Below are 16280 nucleotides of genomic sequence, written 5' to 3'. Positions count from 1 at the left end.
ATGTGGTACAGCAAATGCTGCTGCACGTGCACCTGCTTGCGTCCCATGCAGCACCTGACCCAGAAGGTTCCTCCCAAGTGACCCTAGCTGGAGATGGACAAGTTTGGTTGCCTTAATTCAGGCACACACATGATGATGAGAATATGCAGTGCTAAGCTGGGCTGCCAGCAGGTTAACATGCACAGCAGACAGACTTGTTGTCATCAGTAAGTGCTGATCTGATCTGTGAGATTACTCTCTCAAGATGCTCATCATAAGCTACTCATCAGGTCTCTTGCCAGCCAATGCTCCTGCCCCTTCAAGTCTGCTGGCACAGCTCAACTCTTTCTCCACAGAGTTTTCACACAATTTGTCACATTAAGAAAATTCACCTTTTTGAAGCATTTAACCTAGCCTGGGGCAACTTCTCCACTCAGCTCAGCTGCAGGTAGAGCAATGTGTCTGACACATTGACTCAAGTACTTTTTTTTTGTCTGAATACTCTATCCATCCCTAGTAACCATCCCTTTCCTGTAGGAAAGGCTTTCAGGCAAGGTCCCTGGCCAAAACAACATGCTGAAATGCTGCACCCTCTTGCACTGACCCACCACAAGATTCAACTTCAGATGTTTGCGTTTCATTAGCAGCAGCAGGGAGGGAACAAAGCTGTGGTCCAGCTCCTGTTGAAACACCACACTGGGGACTAGCCTTTGATACTTGAAATAGAAATGGATTTGGAGTCAGGCAAATTCATTTGCATGGGTTTTTCACTAATGATTGGATCCCTTTCTTCTCTACACCTGCTGCCTGCCAGACCTCTGTCTGTGCTGTGCATGGAGAAGAGCCAAGGACACTGCTTACAGCAGGATGTCCCTAAGCTGACTGCAAACAGGAAGTCCGTGGGATGGCAGCAAGTGCTTGTGTGACCAGTGGCTATGTTAGGCATGCTTGTAAAAGAGGTGAGACTTTCCATTTCACCAGTTTTGGGTCCCTCATTACAAGAAAGATGTTCAGGTGCTGGAGGATGTCCAGAGAAGGGCAACAAAGCTGGTGAAGACTCTGAAGAACAGGTCTGGTGTGGAGCAGCTGAGGGAAATGGGGCTGTTTAGTCTGGAGAAAAGGAGGCTGAGGGGAGACCTCACTCTCTAGAACTACCTGAAAGGAGGTTGGAATGAGGTGGATGTTGGTCTCTTCTTTCTAGTAACAAGTGACAGGAGAAGAAATGAACTCAAGTTGCACCAGGGGAGGTTTAGGTTGGATATTAGGGAAAATTTCTTTGCTGAAAGAATGGTCAGGCATTGGAACAGGCTGCCCAGGGAGGTGGTGGAGTCATCATCTCTGTAGATGTTCATAAAAATTGTAGACATGGCACTTCAGGACATGGTTTATTTGGCATGGTGGTGTTGGGTTGATGGTTGGACTTGATGATCTTAGAGGCTTTTTGCAACCTTAATGATTCTGTGATTCTATTGTATGATTCTATAACTCATTTGGGAAGGAGCACCTTGCACACCAGCTCTCTGCAATGACTGCTAGGCTGGCCCTAGGTCCTGCCACTGCTCAGCTTCAGTAACAGCCCCAAAGGCACCAGCTTTGTTCAGCTCACTTATGCAAATAAATCATAGGAAAGGAGTGCTGACCTTGTCAGGAAGAAGGAAACTGCTGTGCAATTACACCTTATTTCTCTTTTAAAGGGGAGGTAACTTGCACATTTCATTGGAAGTAATGTTTGAACTGCTACCCTTTTCCAAACTGATGTGGCCCCTGAATTGTTCTTTTCAGGCGATGAGCCTGTAAACAGGCAAAGTGGGTTTTCAGCAAGAACACTTCTGTGCCCATCTGATGTCTGTGATGAAGTTATACAGTTGCTCTTGCTAAGCTGTTGATATCAACATTAGATTGATCTGAAGTTGCTGTAAGAAAAGAGTCAGCTTTTAAAACTCAAGAGCTTCAGAAGCAGTCATGCTTCCAGAGCTGCTGCTCAGCCTCAGCAGCAGGACTGCTGTTTGCCCTTATTATTTCTACTGGAAGAACTAGGAAGGTCACATTTAAACCAGTGGCTGTTCTTTCCCCCTGTCAACAGGGTGTATTTAGTTAGAATTTCAGTGACCAACCTTCCCCTTGCAGCAGCTGTGAGTTAAAATGCAAAAGCTGTGGTGGTCTCTTGAAGTAAGCAGTGTCCATGAGGGAATGTCATGTCACCTCAGCAGGAGTTTGTGCAGTCTGGGTTCTTCAGCTGTGGCATAAGTGTGTCCATAGTTTCCTCCCTTTCATTATGACAGAGCCAGCAGGTCTCCCTGGGCTCTCCTGCTGCCACCCCCCTGCTATGTGACTGCCAGTGTCTGCATCACCCACAGAAGGACACATGATGCCACTAAATCCATGTAATTCAAAACTGGATGGAAGAATCAAATGCAAACATAAACAACTTCATTTTATAGGAGCACGTGAGTGGGGTGGACACGTGGTGGCTGCCCCAAGGACACTGGCTGTGTCCCTCTGTTTGCAAAAGCCTGCTTTACCACACTGGGATCAACAGGGGAGCTGCGTAACTTCCGAGGGCATTGCCCAGTGCTGGACAGACCCAGGGATAAGGTGCTAGATGGCATAAGGCCAGGCCAGGCATAAGGGAGACCTTCTAGAAGCTGAGTTGCTCAGATGTGTCACCAAAGCTGGTAAAGGGGTCTGGAGCACAAGCCCTGAGGAGGGGCTGAGGGAGCTGGGGTTGCTTAGCCTGGAGAAGAGGAGGCTCAGGGGAGACCTTATTGCTCTCTTCAACTACCTGAAGGGAGGTTGTGGACAGGTGGGGGCTGGTCTCTTCTCCCAGGCAACCAGCACCAGAACAAGAGGACACAGTCTCAAGCTGTGCAGGGGGAAGTTTAGGCTTGATCTTAGAAAGAAGTTCTTCACAGAAAAAGAGACTGGCCATTGGAATATGGGAGTGGTGGGGTCAACATCCCTGTAGGTACTTAAGAAGAGACTGGATGAGGCACTTAGTGCCATGGTCTGGTTGATTAATTAGGATTGGGTGATAGGTTGGACTTGATGATCTTGGAAGTCTCTTCCAACCTGGTTGGTTCTGTGATTCCAGCTCCTATGAGAAAGCTGAGGAAGGACTATTTACAAGAGCATGTAGCAATAGGACAAGTGGCAGTAGTTTGAAATAGAGAAGAGTAGATTTAGATTGGACATTAGGAAGACGTTCTTTACTGTGGTGGTGGTGGAACACTGGAACAGGTTGCCCAGAGAGGTGTTTTGGAGGCCCTACTCCTGGAGACATTCAAGGCCAGGCTTGATGTGACCCTGAGCAACTTGACCTAGTTGGGAATGTCCCTGCTTACTGCAGGAGCGTGGGCTAGATGAGACCTTTAGATGTCCCTTCCAATCCAATGCATCCATCCTATGACTGTGGAATGTGGGTATTGCCTTCTCACTGGGCCCCCAAGATGCTTTTCCTCTGGCACAAGGGCCACCAGCATTTGGCCCTGTATTGTTGTTAATCAAGGTGTGGTGTTTGTATTTAATAAATGATCTGTCTCAGTTAATCAGCCTGCTCATGATATGCTTTAGATCAGTCACTGCCAACACAGTAAGTTTCCCATTTAATATTCTGAACTGTGATGCAAAAAAAAATAAAAAGATAGGTTAAAAAGAAGGTAATTAATGTTTAGGGCAAGAACTATTTACACCCACCTGATCAACAGCTGTGAAGGAGATTTGTAAGCAAGGGGAAGTGACATTTCAATAGTTTCAGGGAAACATGTACCTCCAAGAGCTCACCTGCTGAGGGAGAGTCCTTGGAGCAGAGATGCTGAACTGCAGAGCTCACAAGCCTGGCTCCTGGAAGGCTGGCAGACATTAGCATCCATCTAATGTGGCAGTGAGCAATCATGCAGACTTTATCTTTTTTACTGAGAAGAAAAAAAGCCATTAGTCATTTGAAGTTTAGTTGTCTCCAGAGCAAAGCCTTTCTCATTAGCAATTAATATTTTTGTCTGGCTCTCTTTTTGTGAATATTTGTCATGGAGATGAGGTGTACCTTAGAATCAGAGAATTGTTTTGGTTGGGAAGAAACTCTTAAGATCATTGAGTCCAGCTGTCAGGCCAACAGCACCATGACCTCCCCCCTCAGAAACCAGAAATCAGGTGCTTATATTTCACACATTTTAATGTGACTTAAATCTTTCCTCTTCTCAAATGAATCACACTTGGTGGAACAGGCTGCCCAGAGAGGTTAGGGAGTCTCCTTCTCTGGATACTTTCAAAACCTACCTGGATGCATTCCTGTGCAATCTGATCTAGGCATACATCCATTGGCAGGGGGATTGGACTAGATGATCTCCAGAGGTTTCTTCCAACCCCCACCATTTTGTGATTCTAAGACTCTATGTAAAGCTGGGTTTATTAAAAGTCACTGAAGAACCCAGAGTGTTAGCTCATGCCCTGTGTACACCCACAACACAGGGTAACAAGCTTTCATATTTGCTGTGGACTGAAAAAGATGCACAACCAGGGCTGAACATTCTGGAAATAGGTATTTTTGGAAGCAGTTCTCTCGAGAGTGCTTGCTTTTTAACCTGAAAAGGTGAGGTTGTGTTGGCAGTCCATTTCGTAATCCAGCAACAGCAGGAGAAGAGAGCTCTCAGACTCACCTGGGTGTTTTCTCGGCAAGGTAGATAATAGCTGAGCTTTGTGAGGGTGTTGATTGTGTCATGAGGTACTGAAGGTGTGTATTTAGCTACCTCAGGTAAGATTACTTGGGGTCTGTATTTGTCTTAGGCAGCATATACATCCTCACAGGAAGGCTGATTAGGCACTGGGACGGACTGCCCAGAGAGGTGGTGGAGTCAACATCCTTGGAGGTCTTTAAGAAAAGATTGGATGTGACACTTGGTGGCATGGTTTAGTTGATGTCCTGGTGTTAGCTCATAGGCTGGACTTGTTGAACTCAGAGGTCATTTCCAGCCTTGTGTGATCCTGTGAAACCCAGCTCTATGGAGCTGCCCAGGAAAGAAGAGAACACATCTGATCGGTGATCTTGATTCCAAATAAATTACAGAAGGATAAAAGCATTTTAGGTTCACAGAGACTTGTTAGTTATTCACTATCACTTAGGGTCACCAAGAATTGTTAATTATTCACTATCACAAACAATGTATGGTAGTTCATGCAGCAAAGGTTGCCATCAGCATTTAGGAACAGCTTCAAGTACAACTTCATTATCTGAGCTAGAGCAAGTTTTGTCACCCAGCAATATCTCCTGCAACAGTGCGGTGTGTCCAGCCTCCTGTCACGGTATGCTTTTACATTTTAAGGTGTAATTAAGAGTAGGCTTTGGAGCAGGGGGAGGGGTATAAACTCTGGACTTCTCTGTATTCCATTATAAGGAGCTTGCTCAATATTTCTCCTCTTTCTGCTCTTTGTTGGATGATGATAGGAGACCTAAGAGCAGCCTTCCAGTACCGAAGGGAGCTACAAGAAGATGGAGAGATGTTTTTAAATTAAGAAGGATCAGTGTGTGACACCCACATTTCAAATATACCTGTAGGGTCAGACCCTACCACAGACCAAAGTTTAGAGGTCTAATTTCTCAATCCCAAACATGTTTAGGAGCTGAACCAGGCGCAGCGTTGTTTGCCCCAACTGGTGCAAAGTCATCTCTGGATACAGAGCAGCACAATTCTGGGCAGCACAGGAGCTTCACTGAACAACAAGAGAAAAAAATCTGAGGTGCTAATGTTACTGGGATTTAAACAGGTTTTGTGAACCACACAAGTCACACTTAGGTGCCTAAATTATGTATCCATATTTCTGTGGATGTGGGCCTGCTGCACTAGTGAAAAAAACTGCCTGCATGGTAATGCCAAACAGAAAGGGACCTGGGGGTGCTGACTGACAGCTGCCTGAACATGAACCAGCAGTGTGCCCAGGTGGCCAAGAAAGCCAATGGCATCCTGGCATGCATCAAGAGTAATGTGGCCAGCAGAGGCAGGGAGGTCATTCTGCCCCTGTACTCTGCACTGGTTAGGTCACACCTTGAGTCCTGTGTCCAGTTCTGAGCCACTCAGTTTAAGAAGGACATCGAGACACTTGAATGTGTCCAGAGAAGGGCAACGATGCTGGGGAGAGGCCTCGAGCACAAGCCCTATGAGGAGAGGCTGAGGGAACTGGGATTGTTTAGCCTAGAGAAGAGGAGGCTGTCTACAACTACCTGAAGGGAGGTTGTAGCCAGGAGGGAGTTGGTCTCTTCTTCCAGGCAACCAGCACCAGAACAAGAGGACACAGTCTCAAGCTGCACCAGGGGAAGTTTAGGCTGGAGGTGAGGAGAAAGTTCTTCACTGAGAGAGTCATTCACCACTGGAATGTGCTACCCAGGGAGGTGGTGGAGTCACCATCCCTGGAGGTGTTCAAGAGAGGATTGGACGTGGCACTTGGTGCCATGGTTTAGTCATGAGGTCTGTGGTGACATGTTGGACTTGATGATCTTTGAAGTCTTTTTCATCCTTGTTGATTCTGTGATTCTGTGATACTCAAAAGGCAGTTGGAACAGAGCTGATCACAAGGTGGCATTTAGCAGTAAGGATTGCCTGCTGCTTTGGACAGAATCCCTGCAAGTGGTGCTTCTAGGAAGAATTGGAGGCTAGAACCAACAAAAAAATCCTCCACATGGTTTGCTAGTGAGGTGTGGAGAAACAGTGTTTGGTAACACAGAGAAGTGGGGAAAAGAAAGAGGGATGATCCTCATCCCTGTATATAGCACGAGTTAAAAAGGCCAAAAGCTCAGAGAATGAGTTGGGAGAGCTATGAGACCAATTTTTGTTAAAAAAAAAAAAGACTGATTGTGAAGAAATTCAGGGGTTCAACCTGCAAGTTTTATTAAAAAGACAGAGTTGTGGCTCGATTACACAACTTAAATATAATCATCAGGCAAAAGCAAGGCTCTTGAAAGACTCTTTTGTCGATCAGAGAAGGGTTTAACAAATAACCCTACCTGAAAGCAAAAACCAGGCAAATTCCCATTACAAATGCAACATGCTTGTTTGTCTGAAGGAGTGTTCAGCAAACAAGCCATAAAGGGAAGTGGTAGAGTCCACAGCTCTTTGATTCCTTAAAATCAAGGTCCTTGTGGAAGACACAATTTACACAGATAAATGTTCATGTGCAAATAACAATGAAATGTAATGGCCCACGTCATATACAGTCACTCCTATTAAATGGTTTGATGGACATACCCAGCTTTAAAAGTCAATTACTACTTTCAGAAGACAGATAACTACTTTCAGAATTCTAAAGTGTCCTATTTTATTCTGCTTAGGGAGGACTGTCTCACAGTTGTGGCCATTAGCATGGTCATCTCCTCCTGCATGTCTGTATTTCCCACTCTGTGTTCAAAAGCAGAATGAGGCTTCTGAGATGTGCCTCCTTCTTCTTGTGCTGGTGCCTGTCATAAGAGTGTGATTCTCTTCAACTGTGAAGTCCTGTTGTAGTAATGGAAGAGACAAACACGTCAGACATTGTACCACAAGCAGCAGGCAACTCAGAAGCTTGCCAGATCACCCATTGCATGAGAAAACAAAAATTGGTCCCCTCTGATGCTAAAGAGTATTGATTATTTCCTGTTTGACAGTTACTGTGAAGGCCTAGAGGGGCAAGGGATAGAAACCACACCTGATGCTTCTCATGTCTCATGTGTTTGCCATCTTTCACCAGGGTATGGCTGCTGGCATTTGGGCTGTTCAGGAGTCAATGGTTTTACTGAGGAATGACTGGGTCACAGAGCACTGGAACAGGCTGCTCCTCTGGAGCAGTCTCCTCCTCTGGAGACTTTCAAGACCCATCTGGATAGGTTCCTGTGCAACTTCTGCAGATTCTATGGTCCTGCTCTGGCAGAGGAGTTGGACTCGATGGTCCTTGGAGGTCCTTTCCAACCCCTAACATTCTGTGATCCTGTGGCTGAGAGGGAGGATAGGGCTCTGGAGGTGGGAATCACTGGCTTCATGGCAGTATCTTCCCTTTCCCAGTCCTGTGTTAGATCGTTCCTACCCTTTCAAAGAGCAGATAAGCCTCCCTAGGGTCTTGAGGTTTTGAGATGCTTGGTGGCATCCACTTATGCAAGTTCAGCCTTCCATGGCAGCAGCTCTTGGTGCTGTCATGGTACAGGCAGCTGATCTTCAACCCCTACCTTCAAAGAGGGACTGTGCCTACATCCAGGATGCACTTCCACTGCAGTTCAGGCTGTCGTGCTTCATTCATCTGCTCTTCACCAGCCTTAGCTCAAGTCTGAGAAATGAACTTTCAGAACAACTACAGGAAGACAAAAGAGATGGGTGGGATTCTGGGGGTGGGTAACAGCTTCTAACAAGTGCTCTCCTTCTATCCTTTCCCCAGGCTTTACCAGGCTGTGAATGAGTTTGACACTATGACCGCTGAGGACTCCACCACAAGGATGAGCAACGATTCCTCCAATGTGACTGCCACGAAGGTCCCTGAAGGTGTTGCCGGGGCACCCAACGAGGCAGCCCTGCTGGCCCTCATGGAGCGCACTGGCTACAGCATGATCCAGGAGAACGGGCAGCGCAAGTACGGTGGCCCTCCGCCCGGCTGGGAGGGCCTGCACCCTCCTCGTGGCTGTGAAGTCTTCGTGGGCAAAATCCCCCGCGACGTCTACGAAGACGAGCTCGTCCCCGTGTTCGAGTCGGTCGGCCGCATCTACGAGATGCGCCTGATGATGGACTTCGACGGCAAGAACCGCGGCTACGCCTTCGTGATGTACACCCAGAAGCACGAGGCGAAGCGCGCTGTCAGGGAGCTCAACAACTACGAGATCCGCCCTGGCAGGCTGCTGGGGGTCTGCTGCAGCGTGGATAACTGCCGCCTCTTCATCGGAGGGATTCCCAAGATGAAGAAGAGAGAGGAAATCCTGGAAGAAATTGCCAAGGTGACGGAAGGCGTGCTGGATGTCATCGTGTATGCCAGCGCTGCGGACAAGATGAAGAACAGGGGCTTCGCCTTCGTGGAGTACGAGAGCCATCGAGCAGCGGCCATGGCCAGGAGGAAACTCATGCCGGGAAGGATCCAGCTGTGGGGACACCAGATTGCTGTTGACTGGGCAGAGCCGGAGATAGATGTGGACGAAGACGTCATGGAGACTGTTAAAATCCTCTATGTGAGGAATTTAATGATTGAGACCACGGAGGACACCATCAAGAAGGTGTTTGGGCAGTTTAACCCCGGCTGCGTGGAGCGGGTGAAGAAGATACGCGATTACGCCTTTGTGCACTTTACCACCAGGGAAGACGCCATTCATGCCATGAACAACCTGAACGGCGTGGAACTGGAAGGCTCATGCCTGGAGGTTACTTTAGCCAAGCCAGTAGACAAGGAGCAATACACTCGCTACCAGAAAGCAGCAAAGGGAGGGGCTGCAGCCACGCCTGAAGTATCTCAGCAACCCAATTACGTTTACTCTTGCGACCCGTACACACTAGCGTACTATGGATATCCATACAACGCCTTGATCGGGCCCAACAGAGATTACTTTGTGAAAGGTTAGTAAGTACAGGTTAGGGGATGTCTTGGGCAGGTTTCATTCCAGGCTGGCGCAGCTCAAGGTCGGCCTGAGCCAAAGGCCAGCTGGTGCTGTGCGCTTTTTCCCCTTTAATGCTCTTTTATAGGTGTTTCTATCCTATTTCTGTTCAGTCACATTTTAATTTATCATAGAATCACAGAATGCCAGGTTGCAAGGGACCTCAAGGATCATCTGGTCCAACCTTTCTAGGTAATAGCATAGCTGAAATGCGATGGCCCAACACCCTGTCAAGCTGGGTCTTAAAACTGTCCTATGTAGGAGAATGCACTACTTCCCTTGGGAGATTATTCCCTTGCGAGACTATTCCAACTATTCCAATGGTTCTCATGGTGAAAGATTTCCTTCTGGAGTCCAATTGGAATCTCCCCAGGAGTAACTTGTGCCTATTACCTCTTGTCTTTTCTATAAAAACACTATGCAGAGTATATTTAGGCTGGGTGTTAGGAAGAAATTCTTCACAGAAAAAGTGATTGGCCGTTGGGATGTGCTGCCAGGGAGGTGGTGGAGTCACCATCACGGGAGGTGTTTAAAATGAAACTGGATGAGGCACTTGGTGCTATGGTTTATTTGATTAGATGGTGTTGGCTGATAGGTTGGACTTGATGATCTTGGGTTGGTCTTCTCCAACCTGGTTAATTCTGTATCTCTGTATTCAGTATATTTATCGATAAATAATTGCTAATGTACAGCCTACTTTGAAAGAGGCATCCAAAATCTGGTTAAGAATGAGCTAAAGGATCAAGAACAGGATGGGGAAGGGAGTGATCTGGTTTTTATGAGTGATGGACTAAGTAAAAATAATGCCAGTTTCTGATGCCTCCTCCCAAAGAGATGGATTCTGTGTCTGAGAGAGTGCTCCCTTGGACTTTTCCTGGAGGTTTGGGTATGGTGACCTGGTCATCCAAAGGGAGTGATGGCAGAGAAAGTCTCAGTTGTTAGTTCTCCAGTTGTCATGTGCCCTCTGCTTTAAAATGACAGTAGTCATGGGGTCTGTGTTGATAGGTTGGACTCGATGATCCTCGAGGTCATTTCCAACCTTAGTCATACTGTGATACTGTGATACTGTAGTGTTGTGTCTTTTATAAAGCCATTTGAGAACCAGGAGCAGAAGGAATCACGTGAGTGCAGAATGATTTATTTGTTTTTAATTGTGTGTACTTTAATTAGTTATCAGTTACAGTCACTAGACATTGTACACAAGTCAGTTATTCACAAGAAAAACCCCAACACCTCCAGCATCTATAACAGCTGTTATAGTTGCAATTATCCTGTACTTCCAGGAACTACAGCTTCCTGAAATTCAATGTGCATTTCCACAGAACAGGCAGTTTAGTGTAAGAAATATTTTTTGTAACCCTGGTTGATCAAGAATTTCAACTTCTTCCCAATGTACAGATTGGTACTTGCAATGAACTACAAAGGAGTTAACTGACAGTTCAAATACCCAGTTGGGCCATCATAGAGGGCATTGATACCAGAGCAGCCAAAGCACTGTCATAACCTGCATGGAGTTGTTGAGATAAACAAAAGCAATATTTTTGGACTTGGAATATATTCCCCATGAGGGTGGTGAGACACTGGCACAGGTTGCCCAGGGAGGTGGGGCAAGCCTCATCCCTGGAGGTTTTTAAGGCCAGGCTGGATGAGGCTCTGAGCAACCTGATGTAGTGTGAGATATCCCTGCCCATGGCAGGGGGGTTGGAACTAGATGGTCCTTGAGGTCCCTTCCAACCCTAACAGTTGTATGATTCTATGATTGCTAATAATTTAGCAGAGGAAACAAACAACACCAATAACAATACATGCAGTGGTGGGGCATGGTTGGTTAAAGGCCAGCTGCAGTTTCAGGCCATTTCTGCAGGGTTCCATCACAGCCATCTGAGAGGCTGGGTCTCCTCTGGAGGACAGTTGAGAGCAGAAGCTGTTCTTACTGCATAGAAAGCACCCTAGAGGAGCCCCACTCTCTCTGCTGAGTGCATTATACCCATAACACAGGCCACGAGGTTTGGCAGCAGTATAAATAAGCAGTTAATGTATGGTCAGAACCATCCAGAGCAAAACTCGTGTAGGCTTACCCGGTGCTTCTAAGGTCAAACTCTTCTGTTTTCCTCAGAAAGGTCACAAAGACTCAGATCAAACTAACTTCAGCAGCCTCATTTCTAAGCATGTGCCTCCCAGTCACAGCCTGGGGTCTTTTGCGCTCCCCACAGGGCTGTCACTCTCCATTATTCACCACCCTCTTCTGTGTTGTTATCATAAGCAGGCAGCATACGAGGCAGAGGGCGAGGTGCAGCTGGCAACAGAGCGCCAGGCCCCAGGGGCTCCTACCTGGGGGGATACTCCGCTGGCCGTGGCATCTACAGCAGGTACCATGAAGGCAAAGGAAAACAGCAAGAGAAGGGATACGAGCTGGTACCCAACTTGGAGTTACCTGCAGTCAATCCAGTGGCCATTAAGCCTGGTGCAGGTTAGTATGTGCAGGGAGGGGAGGAAAGCAGAGGTGGTGGGCAAGCCCCTGCTCCAAGCCCTGTGTCAGGCGTGCACAGACCCTTCCAGGGCCATGGCTGCAACAGACCGCAGCAGTACTGGGGACAGTACTGGAGCTAGGGCTCAGCACTCCCCCTGTGCCAGATGCCTCCTGGCCTTGGCTGGGGTTTCCATAAACAAGAGGCACACAGTGGGACCTGAGCATCTGGTAGCTTTTCAGGCAGAAGTAAAAAGGCTGAAGCTGTGCCCACCCCTCCTGTTCCCTTTTGGATCTACTCAGGTAGAAGCAGACTTTCCTCTCCATCTAGAGCATGGTGACTAAGAACAATCTTCCCTTCTTTTAATTTATTCAGTGATGATATCACCCTGGGAGATTCCCACTGCATATTTCTAGCCAAGTCAGATCTCTCCCCTGCTTAGTTCACATTTCTCTGGTACTGCAAGGCTGGGCAAAGGACCTGGGGCTTTCTCATTGCAGAAAAGTCCCTGGCTGAAGCAAGCTCCTACATCACCATCAGCAGCATGGGAAAGGAGCAATGCAATGAGCTCTTGAAGGCTGGCTTGCAGTGGTGCAACATCTACAGGAGAGCTCTCTGCTGGGCCGTGGGAAGCTGGTCTAAGGGCCAGGACAGGGACCAACCCCTTCTGCCACATCCTCAGCTGAGTATCCAGCCCTTGCCCTTCCTCGGTGAACAGGGTGAAGGCAGAAGCCCTGCAATTCCTCAAGATCCTGTTGGGAAAGATTTTCATTTGGAAATGCAGTCTGAAGAAGGAGGTCTTTGCAGGTGACAGGGGCAAGCCTTCTTGCAGAAGTCCTCAGCTCTTCTTCTCATTCCTCTCTCCAAGTAAATTGTAAGGGCAAGACCTAAAATTATGTTTAATAACAATGGTTTCCCAAAACATGTTCTGTAATGTCAATGGAAACTACAGCCTGCATCTAATGAAGGCTGTGAAGAGTTCTTCGTTACAGCTGGATGGGACAATGTGAGAAGAAATGTGACAGACAAAATAGGGCTGTTAAGATTAGAGCCATTTCCAAAGGAAGATCAGACTTCCTGAGAAAACCACCCACTCACAAGCAGAAAATATGCCCACTAGGTCTGTTTGCAAAGAGACTTCAGGAATTCCAGGTATTGCTAAAGGATGCTTGAAAAGTGGGGTCTGAAATGCACACCTCTTGATGCCTGTCATTCAGCTGACTGCCAAACAAGAGCCTGAAGCTCAAGTCCAAGTGTTTTTACACTTGAAGCATGTTGAAATTCAGCTTTCTTTAGCAGGTCTTCCCCTCTCATGTAGTTCCAGCACAGAAGCAGCTGACCTGTTCTCCCCAACCAGCTCAGAAGATCTAGTAAGAGGTACCACATGCAAGACTTGCCTTTGTTATTATGAGGGTATAGCTCTGAAAGCACATTATCAGAGGAAAAGTTTCCTACCATTTAGAACAACCTTAAAGCTCAGTTCATTGCAAATGGTCACCCCAGTACCTAAGCTGACCAGGTGGGCTTGGTGTGGAAGGAGAACTGGGAAAGCTCATGGGTAGAGGGCTCTGCTGGAGAAAAGTGAAGTGGAAACACGCCTGCTTGAAAGGCACCTGATCAGATCCCTTGTTGCAGTCTCCAGGATCAAAAGGAGTGTAGTGCCTGCTGGCACTTGTCCTTCTCACAGGCAGAATTACACATCTCCATGCTGCAAAGTTTATTCTCAGCGGATTCTTTCATATTTGGCTTCCTTTCTGACTGACAGGCTGCACTTCCCATAGATGCCAGCATCACCTCTTAGTCCATCATTTATTAATTCCTCAGTTTTCCTTGCTGCTGAAAGGCTCACAAGCTGAATGCTGAAGTGTGCTCTGTGAGGGAATGATGGAAATCATAGCATCACAGAATGGTTTCGGTGGGAAAGCGCCTTCAAAGTTCATCTAGTCCAACTCCCTCATCATTGGCTGCGACGTCTTTCACTAGGTCAAGATGCTCAAAGCTCCATCCAACCTGAACTTGAGCACTTTCAAATGATGGGTCATCCACAACTTCTCTGGGCAACTCATCCCAGTCTCATCACCCTCATCATAATGTATTCTTTCCTTATGTCCAATCTGCCTTCTTTCACTTTTAAATCTGTTACTCCTTGTCCTGTCACGACAGGCCCTACTAAAAAGTCTGTCCTCATCTTTCTTATAAGCCCCATTTAGGTATTGGGAGGCCATTATAAAGTCTCCCCAGAGCCTTCTCCTATCCAGGCTGGACAACCTCAACATTCTCAGCTTTTCCTTGTAGAAGAGGTGTTTCAGCCTTCTGATCAGTGTTGTGCCCCTTCTTAACCCACTCTAAAATCCAGCTCTTTTTTGGTGCTGACATCCCCAGAGCTGAACTCAGTCCATCAGGTGAGGTCTCACCCAGAGTAGATTAGTTAGACAGAATCACCTACCTTGACGTGCTGGCAACGTTTCTTTTGATGAAGCCTAGGATACAGCTGACCTTCTGGGCTGCAAGAATACTTTGCTGGCTCATGTCCAGTTATTGTGATCATTGGGAAAGTTCAGCAAAGCACACTTCTTCCCCTAAGCAGTGCCACAAAGCTCCATTTTGGACCACACACAGACTCACCATCTTTGTCTGAAAGACCAGAGCTGTAATTATTTTGCATTGTCCCATTTTGGCCTGGGGGAGAATTGTCTAAAGAGCAATTCCCTTTTTCTTTTTCTTTCTGTCTTTTGTTTTGGTTTGGTTGTTGGTTGGTTTTGGTTTCGGTTTTGGTGTCATTAAAGAGATTGATCCTGTAGCAGAGACATGAGACAAAACATACTTAGTCATTAGTCCTGGGAGATACATAATAGTAAATGAGTTGATCTTCCACAGGTTGGCCAAAGGGCAGCATGTTCACTGGACCAGCTGCTGCCTGCAACTTCTGCAGTACAAACCACACTTTTCTTTCCAGGAGCAGCTCTGCCTATGGTATCTACAAGTCCCTCGATCCCCCCCAGCTGAAGCAGGGACCCCACTGGGACAGTACCTGCTCACCCACCCCTGTACTGAGGGCACGGTCTTGGCTAGCTTGGAGGACAGTAGTTATCAGAAGGGGCTCTGTAAATCTGTGTCATAGCCCCTAGTTCCCAGCAGGACTCTGGCCGTTGGGGACACTGGTGCTGGCAGCATGGAGAGAAGCACTGGGCAGAGGAGGCAACACTGAGCAACATCACTGTCTTATCACTCACAGTGCTCCCACCCATGGGAAGTGCAGAGGTGTCCCAGATGCCCACTGGCACATGGGGCTACCAGCCCTGATGAAAGCTGTGGGAGAGCTGGTGCAGCCAGGAGGGAGGGCTTCTTGAGATGAGGTCCTGGTAAACCCCTCTCCCAACACACCTGATGTGTCTGGTCTCTCCTAGTGGCCATCCCTGCCATTGGTGCCCAGTACTCCATGTTTCAGGCTGCGCCGCCGGCCAAGATGATGGAAGATGGCAAAATCCACCCTGTTGAGCACATCATCAACCCTATAGCAGTGCAGCAGGACCCGGCCAGCGCGGCAGCGGCCGCAGCAGCCGCAGCTGCAGCTGTAATACCAGCGGTCTCCACGCCTCCTCCCTTCCAGGTGAGTTCAGAGCGTAAGTCCTGCTTCCTCTATATCCCACACATCCTGCTTCACATACATCCTGCCCTGCATTCCCTGCAGTGAGGGGAAAGCCTGGCCTCTTGCCAGGCTTCACTTCAGGAGATGCTGTTGAGGATCTTACAGTGCCCAACAGCCTTGCAGCTCATGTCACCTGCTACCGCTATGGGAGACCCAAATTTGAAGAGAGGGAGCAGCTCCCCATGATCACACAATCATAAAGGTTGGATAAAAACCTTTAAGATCATCAAGTCCAACTGTAACCCAACTACTGTGACCACTAAACCATATCCTGAAGTGCCTCATCTCCCAGGCAACCAGCACCAGAACAAGAAGACACAGTCTCAAGCTGTGCAAGGGGAAGTTTAGATTTGACCATAGAAAAAAGTTCTTCACAGAAAGAGATTGTCCATTGGAATGTGCTTGCCCAGGGAGGTGGTGGAGTCACCATCACTGGAGGTGTTTGGGAAGAGACTGGATGGGGCACTTAGTGCCTTGATTTTAGTTGATGTGTTGGGTAATAGGTTGGACTTGATCTTGAAGGTCTTTTCCTACCTGGTTAATTCTGTTCTTTTCTCTCTTCTCTTCTCTTTTCTCTTCTCTTTTCTCTTCTCTCTCT

General features: G+C 47.5%; 1 protein-coding gene across 8 annotated transcripts in view; it reads left to right on the top strand.

Annotated features, from left to right (window-relative positions):
* Positions 1-16280, top strand: part of RBM47 (RNA binding motif protein 47) — a 107403-nt gene that overhangs the window by 86254 nt on the left and 4869 nt on the right. For 6 of the 8 annotated variants that reach the window (XM_068137600.1, XM_068137598.1, XM_068137602.1 and 3 more), the window contains exons 2-4: positions 8368-9527; positions 11829-12035; positions 15441-15643. In XM_068137600.1, the coding sequence (XP_067993701.1) occupies positions 8399-9527; positions 11829-12035; positions 15441-15643 (1539 nt within the window). In that variant the 5' untranslated portion in view covers positions 8368-8398. Of the gene's footprint in view, positions 1-8367; positions 9528-11828; positions 12036-15440; positions 15644-16280 lie in introns of those variants that run through there. The other 2 variants (XM_068137597.1, XM_068137606.1) reach the window with 2 other exon arrangements.

This window comes from Melanerpes formicivorus, unplaced genomic scaffold (genome assembly GCF_026170545.1).
Source record: "Melanerpes formicivorus ecotype bairdi unplaced genomic scaffold, bMelFor1.0.p_v2 SCAF_4, whole genome shotgun sequence".
Taxonomy (NCBI): Eukaryota; Metazoa; Chordata; class Aves; order Piciformes; family Picidae; genus Melanerpes; species Melanerpes formicivorus.
The sequence above is the reverse complement of the archived record's forward strand: the minus strand, read 5'-3'. Positions and strand labels throughout refer to the sequence as shown.